General features: G+C 43.9%; 1 protein-coding gene across 1 annotated transcript; it reads left to right on the top strand.

Annotated features, from left to right (window-relative positions):
- Positions 1–606: 606 nt before the first annotated feature.
- Positions 607–7088, top strand: LOC111535301 (protein SSX4-like). The gene is made up of 7 exons (XM_026450194.1): positions 607–745; positions 1203–1291; positions 1728–1842; positions 2513–2608; positions 4471–4520; positions 6509–6644; positions 7042–7088. Exons 2-7 carry the CDS (start codon positions 1223–1225, stop codon positions 7086–7088), a joined length of 513 nt encoding a protein of 170 aa, XP_026305979.1. The 5' UTR covers positions 607–745; positions 1203–1222.
- The last annotated feature ends 477 nt before the right edge of the window (positions 7089–7565 follow it).

Raw genomic sequence — 7565 nt, 5'->3', positions numbered from 1 at the left:
AAAAAAAAAACATGGGCAAGGTGGCACATGCCTATAATACCGAGAACGAGGTGGGAGGATTGGCCAAGGCGTATGTAACCAATACCACAATCAGGTCCCGTAAGTAAATACCTTTTCCTCTCTCCAGGACTAGAGGTAAAGGATGGTAATTGTGTGCACCATACTTAGATTCCCTTCCAAAAATGCAATCAGAGGTTGGAGGGCCTTGGACGGATTTTTTAGTTCCAACAGATGTAGAAGCCACTGAAGAATGAATGTCACGAGGAAGTACAGCAAACCTCCGCTAATGTGCTAGTTTGGAAAACATTGTGTCTTTCAAGTAGAAAAATCACAGATCGACTATTTTTTTCTTCCCATGGTTCAGACTAGAATACAGATGTTTAACCCAAGATCCAGGGACGGTCTTCAGAGAGATCAAAATCTCCTGATGGCACCTGAGGATCACTCACTTTGTCACACGAAGTGTGGCTGGAGGAGGCAACAATATTCTGCAATGTCACTGCCCAAGGATGATGGACCAATTAGGGCAGTTAGTGAACTCCATCTGGCGAATTAGAAGTCAGGACAGTAGGCGGAACAAGCGAAGCTGATTTGGCGTCTATCAGTCCAGGCTCCAGGGACAGAACCTTCTCAAAAGCGGGGCGGAGACTCTGATTTTCCCGCCGAAAGCATCCCCTTGGATTGGCTACTTTAAGTTCAGAGTGCGCATACTCTGATTTGCTCTTTTGATTCGTCCACAATCAGGGTAAGCCGTGCGCTGATTTTCTCTTTCCGTTCTTCCTACCTATCCCCTCCCCCGTGGTGCGTTTCTTATCTAGCGTTAATAATGTGTTTATATGAGACAGGTCGCCATCTCAACTCCTTCCTGTCAGTTTCTAACTTTTTCAGGTATGGTATTTTTCCTAGGAACTCTGTAGTAACTTAAGAAATTTAGGCGGAGTGCGGTGGCTCACGCTTGTAATCCCAGCACTTTGGAGGCCACAGGTAGTGGATCGCTTGAACCCGGGAGGCGGAGGTTACAGCGAGCCAGGGTCACGTCACTGCAACACACCTAAGCAACAGAGCGAAAACCTGTCTCAAAAAAAAAAAAAAAAAAACTCACTCAACTCATTCCTTCGGCGCCGGGACTACAGGCACACACCACCCTGCCCAGAGCACCAAAGGTCCTGTGGCTGGAAAGACTCAGGCTGTTTCTCTTGCAGGTCAGACTGCTCCCGCTGCCATGAACGGAGACAACACCTTTGCAAGGAGACCCAGGAATGATGCTCAAATATCAGAGAAGATACAAAAGGTGAGGCGACCTGGAGGAGGCAGAGTAGTGGCCCAGGGGACAGTGTGGGGTGAGTAGGTTTCTGAGGGGGAGAGGACAGAGGTACTGGGGACAAGGAGCAGGGTCTCCGGGGAGATCTGGACCCTTGGGAGCCCCCCACCCTCACTGTGTCATCACCTAGCATCCCTAGAGACAAGTCTGTGACCTTGCACTTCATTTGGTGACTCTCAGTCCACTCTGGAAGGTGGGAAGAGAGTCAGCCAGCAGCATTAAAGCCCTACTGTGTGACAGGGGAGAAGCTAGGGTAGGTCCCCGATGTTGTCTCAGTTAGCCATGGCATCAACCAGCACGGATTATCATCCCCACTTCCCAGATCCAGCACACAGGAAGCGGCTCCAGCTGAATGGCAGACATGCCTAGCTGAGACACTGCCAGAATTTCTTTTTTTTTTTTCCAGGCCTTCGATGATATTGCCAAATACTTCTCTAAGAAAGAGTGGGAAAAGATGAAAGCCTCAGAGAAAATCATCTATGTGTATATGAAGATAAACTATGAGGTCATGACTAAACTAGGTAACAGAAAGTTCTGCGTACACAGAAGTCTGGGGACACATGAGCATCCCTTTTCCTGCTTTGGCTACTTCTTAGGCTACAGAAAGTACCCCACATTTTCATTTTGTGTAGGGAAAAATCGCAAGGCAGCTTCTGGGTGTTCTGCTTTTCTGTATCCTGCAGGGCTGAGGGCAGGGACTGGCCACAGTGGAGCTCATACCTGTATCCTGCACGTTTCTCTCCCATAGGCGTCTTTTCTGATGAGCCCAGCTGTCTCTGTGGCATCCCTCCATCCCCTCAACCAACACGCATACCCTCCCTTCCGTCTCTTGGCTTGTCTCTCTCTCTCTCTCTCTCTTTTTTTTTATGAGTCAGTCTCACTCTGTCACCTAGGCTAGAGTGTAGTAGTGCAATCATACCTCACTGCAGCCTCGAACTCCTGCGCTCAAGCAATCTTCCTGCCCAGCCTGTGGAAAAGCTGAGGCTACAGGCACATGCCACCATGCCGAACTAATTTTATTTATATTTTGTAGATATGGAGGTCTCTTTATGTTGCCCAGGCTCTTGTTGAGTGCTTCGCCTCAAGCAATCCTCCAGCCTCAGCCTCCCAAAGTGCTGGTACTACAGACATGAGCCACCGTGCCAGGCCTAAGCTTGTCTCTTAAAGAATAAACATTTTGCTTCTTTCTAGGTTTCAAGGTCACCCTCCCACCTTTCATGTGTAGTGAACCGGCTGCAGACTTCCATGGGAATGATTTTGATAATGATCGAAACCGCGGGAATCAGGGTGAGTAGATGGGAAGGGGCTGGAAAGGGTCTCCTCAAGCCCAGTTGGTTTTCAGCTCAGCGACCTGGGAAAGATCCTCAGACATTTGTTCCCTCATACACATCAGGGCTGAGTGAAAAAAGAAATTGCATACAGAAAATTAACTGCAGAGGCCAATCATATAAAATTCTAAAACATACAAAACAAGAAAATAGATTTTTATGGATAATAAGTAAATGGTAAATGTATACAAACATGAATGTGAATAAAAAGCCATCAAATTAAGGTGACTGGCTGTAAGTGGAGGAGGGAGGGAGGGCATGGATTGGTGAGTGCTGCACAGACAGCTTCAGCTGTGACTTATTGATAGTATGTTTTGCGTTTTTTGGTTTTTTGTTTGTTTGTTTGTTTTGTGTTGTTTTGTTTTTGAGTTTCACTCTTGTCACCCAGCCTGGAGTGCAATAGCAAAATCTGAGCTCACTGCAACCTGCACCTCTCAGGTTCAAGCAATTCTCCTGCCTCAACCTCCCAAGTAGCTGGGATTACAGGCACCCACCCCCACATCCAGCTAATTTTTGTATTTTTGGTAGAGACAGGGTTTCACCGTGTTGGCCAGTCTGGCCTCAAACTACATGACCTCAGGTGATCCACCTGCCTCAGCCTCCCAAAGTGCTGGAATTACAGGCATGAGCTACCACTCCTGGAGTGTTTATACTATTGCTAATATTCTGAATAAATAAATCAGATCTAAGATAACCGTGAGGTAATGTTGAGACCCGACTGGACTCAATTTTATTCCCCATACTTTTCTGTGGGTTTGAAATATTTGTTTTTTAAAGGACTTGTTGTTCTTCCTAAGCACTGTTAATGAATCAAAGGACATTTAAGAAAATGTTAAAAGTGAAAAAAAGAAAATGTTAAAACTAGATACACCAAAAACTTCCAGAGTTTGTTTCATTAACAGCATGTGGGTATTGAATAAGTATCTTAAGAGAGGGTGATGAACACATTATGTAATAAAGATTGTTGTTTCTCTGTATTTTATCAAAACCAAACAGTCCTCACATTCCGCAACAACCCCTATTCTCCGTGTTGAGCTTGGAAGAGAGTTTGAAAGAGTGATCCCTTATCCAACACACAGAGAGCTTTCCCACTTCTCAGTGAGCAGAGATAATATAGTGTGACAAACAGACGGGTTCTTGAGTAGAGATCTTTGTGCATTTCAGGAATATAAAGGGGACATATGTGTTTACTTGCTCTTCTGCTCTGAGAACACAGTTATAAGACAAGGTCAGAATGTCCAAACTGTCTCCAATAGACCTATTACTCGCCAACTAAACAGGCCAGATTCTACCATCTCCCACAATCACTATAAGAGGTCTGAAAATCCAGTGCTTGAGTATCTGCCAAGTTTTTGACATTAAAGGAGTGTCTTTATACTGAAAATATTTCAGAGCCACTGGACTAAATCATCCATGATTCATCACACATTGAACAGCTTAATTGACATACCATAAGATTCACCCATTTGAAGTGTACAGAGATTTTCAGCTGTTGCACATCTTGAGTGGATACAGTTCAGATTCCCAACCAATCAATTTAATTATTTGGGAAAAAGTAAAATATATATAATGGAATAAGATGAGATTGTGTTGGGGTTTAGTTCCCACGTGCTAAAAAATGAGATGGATAATTCTGAATTGATGCCACAGATAAATGCATCAACCATGACTAAACATAATTCAGAAGCAAATCTCAAATAACTCCTCAACGATGAGTGGACAGAAAACCCTCTGCTGCAGAATGCCCTCATGCGACAGAAGTCTCTCTAGAGTTTGGAAATCTTTACCAACAAAGAAAAATTCTGATGTATTCTCTTTCAGTTGAACATCCTCAGATCACTTCCAACAGGCTCCAGAGAATCTTCCCAAAGGTGAGTATCTCTCAAATCTAAAGGACCAGAGAACCTTTGTCCCTCCACAGATGCAAACACTGGTAACAGTGGGAGAATATCAAAAATGCCCTCACTGCCTCCTTCTCCCCATGTCTATCACAACACCTGATGTAGCACCGACAGCTTGATAATACTAACAGTTGTGATCCTTAATACTTCTTTTGTTTTCGTAGTGATGCCAGATACTATTTTAAACAGTTCACATGGGTTAATTTATTTAATCCTTAAGAAGACCTCTATGACGTTTCTGTTATTATCTCCAGATAATAATGAGTCACACACTTCAGTTGTCATCCATATAAAAGCCATGTGACTTGGCGCAAATCTTCTAAGTTCTCTGAGCTTCAGATTCCTGGTCCGTGAAATGGAAAGTAAAGAATCATACCTAGTTCATGTTTTAGATCATAGTTATCAGCAACATAAGAATAAAATGAGGCTATCGGGGTACAGAGATGTTAAAGAATTTCGTGGGGCGCAGTGGCAGTGGTAGTCTAATTCAGAGTTCCAAGCCATTTAAAGCTCATTAAGGTTTGCATTTTTTTATGAAGTTCAGATGTTGCTTAGTACGGCTTTACCCCATAGGGCATGCTGGTGCTTCCGCTGAGACACCCACTCTCGCAACAGGAAGGACCAGCTGGCCTCTGATCTGTTACTGGGGCCACTTGCATGGCTTAGGAATTGCTTTGACTGTTTGCCCCTCCCTACTGTGAGCTCCTTGAGGGCCTTGTCTGCACCTGGGGCATCCGGGAAGCGCCAGTCCCAGCCCAGGGGATCCCTCGGAGGCCCCTGAATGAGTGACCCCGCAAGAGCAGATTCAACTCCGGTTTAGAGGGTAAAGGGATCTGGGAGTTGGGTTGCCAGTGTGGAGACCAAATTCAAAGAGGGATCATGAAAAGTATTAATTTTTTATTATTACTACATTTAAACAGTGTTTACAAGCTCAGAGAGCACTTTCCCTTAGCCTATTTTACATGTGTTGTTGACTATTTTGTAAGTGAGGAAGCTGAATAAAAAGTACCTTAAGGGCCGGGCGCGATGGCTCACGATTGTAATCCCAGCACTTTGAGAAGCTGAGGCGGGTGGATCACGAGGTGAAGATATCAAGACCCATGTGCCCAACTTGGTGAAACCTCGTCTCTACTAAAGATAGAAAACTTAGCGGCGCGTGTTAGAGCCTGCCTGTAGTCCCCGATACTCTGGAGGCTGAGGCAGGAGAATTGTTTGAACCTGGGAGGCAGAGGTTACAGTGACCCAAGATCGTGCCACTGCACTCAAGCCTGGCAACAGAGCAAGACTCCATGTCAAAAGAAAAAAAAAAAGGAAAAAAAAAGTAGGTTAAGACTGTTGGTCAGTGACACATCCCAATGTAACCAAAATTGGTATGGGTACCACCTTACTTAATTCCACATTCAATGTTGGTGCCTCTGTAGAGTGGTATGTCATATCTGCTACTGCTTTCTTTGTTGCCTAGATTAATTTCAGCAAACCATTTCTTTCTCTCTCCCTTCCCTGTATTCATCTCCCCACACTATCTTTCCCAGCAGTGTTTTGTCCCCTCTCTATGTTTTTATATTTACTCTCCCAGCAGCTGTCGACAAGCTTATATGGGATCCCTTGTATTTTATAGAAGCTCTTCCTTTTGTAGACCTTGTGAATTCTCAGAATGCTATTCTTCCCCAAATCTTCTGTATATGACACTCTCAATTACATGGAGATTTTTGCTGTTTGCAAGAATGTCAGTCTTAAAAGACTGTGAGGATAAGCATTCTATCCCTGGAAAGCCCATTCATTTAGGCCATTCCTTTCCCTTCTAACCTCCCAGGCTTCTCCTAATATAGGCCTATGTAACTCTCCCAGTGTTGTTGAGAACATTAATTAAGGTAATGCATGTGAAGACACTTTGTAAGCTCTAAAACACTATAGAAATGTCACTGATACTGTTTATCTGTGACCTTCACATTATAAAGATCATGCCCAAGAAGCCAGCAGAGAAAGAAAATGATTCAAAGCAAGTGGCAGAGGCATCTGGCCCACGAAAGGGTGGGAAACAGCCATGCCCCCCGGGAAAACCAAGTACCTCTGAGAAGATTAACAAGAGATCTGGTAAGAGGAAACAATTCGGGAACAATCGCTCTGGCTTCCCTGGCTATGTTCAGGTGTGTGGACTGGGTGTGTGGCATGGATCCCAGACAAGCCTGGGTCCAGGCTGGGCTGAGGAACTCGCCCAGCTCCAGATGAGATGTTAGACATGACTTCCAGAGACACAGACTGGAGTTGTCACCCATACAAAAACCATGTGACTTGGGGCAAGTCTTCCAAATTTCCTCAGCTCCAGGTTCCTAGTCCATAAGATGGAAATAAAGAATCATAGTTCATAAGTTGTTTGGAAACATTACATTTAATCTAGAAGGCCTGATGACATAAAAGGTGCTCAATCAATTCTATCTGTGATGACCTGCAATCATGTCTTACTCAGCTCAATGCCTGATACCCAATACAGATGTGCTTCAGAGATATTGCAGATTCGGTTCCAGACCACTGCAATAAAGTGAGTCACACACATTTTTTATTTTTGGTTTTGCAGTGCATAAAAACATTATGTTTACACTATACTGCAGTCTACTAAGTGTGTAATAGCATTATGTCTAAAAATGTACATACCTTAATTTTAAAATAATTCATTGTTAAAAATGCTAACAATCTTCTGAGCCTTCAGTGAGTCACACTCTTTTTGCTGGTGGAGGGTCTTGCCTCAGTGTTGATGGCTGCTGGCTGATCAAAGTGTTGATTGCTGAAGGGTGGAGTGGCTGTGGCAGTTTCTTAAAAGGACACAAGTATGACATTTGCCGCATAGATTAGGTCTCCCTTTCTTGAAGGATTTCTCTGTAGTATGTGATGCTATTGGATAGCATTTTACCCACAGTAGAACTTTCACAGTTGGAGTCAATCCACTCTAGCTATGAAAGTCCTAGATGGCATCTCCTTCCAATAGAAAGCTAGTTTATCTACATTGAAAATCTGTTG

Source organism: Piliocolobus tephrosceles, unplaced genomic scaffold, assembly GCF_002776525.5.
Source record: "Piliocolobus tephrosceles isolate RC106 unplaced genomic scaffold, ASM277652v3 unscaffolded_15373, whole genome shotgun sequence".
Classification (NCBI taxonomy): Eukaryota; Metazoa; Chordata; class Mammalia; order Primates; family Cercopithecidae; genus Piliocolobus; species Piliocolobus tephrosceles.
The sequence above is the reverse complement of the archived record's forward strand: the minus strand, read 5'-3'. Positions and strand labels throughout refer to the sequence as shown.

Bases quoted from the DNA above. Each gene is read 5' to 3' on its own strand.
- LOC111535301 (XM_026450194.1), top strand. From the start codon at position 1,223: ATGAACGGAGACAACACCTTTGCAAGGAGACCCAGGAATGATGCTCAA. The intron at 1,292-1,727 runs GTGAGGCGACCT...TTTTTTTTCCAG, and splicing joins TATCAGAGAAGATACAAAAG to GCCTTCGATGATATTGCCAA. The intron at 2,609-4,470 runs GTGAGTAGATGG...ATTCTCTTTCAG, and splicing joins TCGAAACCGCGGGAATCAGG to TTGAACATCCTCAGATCACT.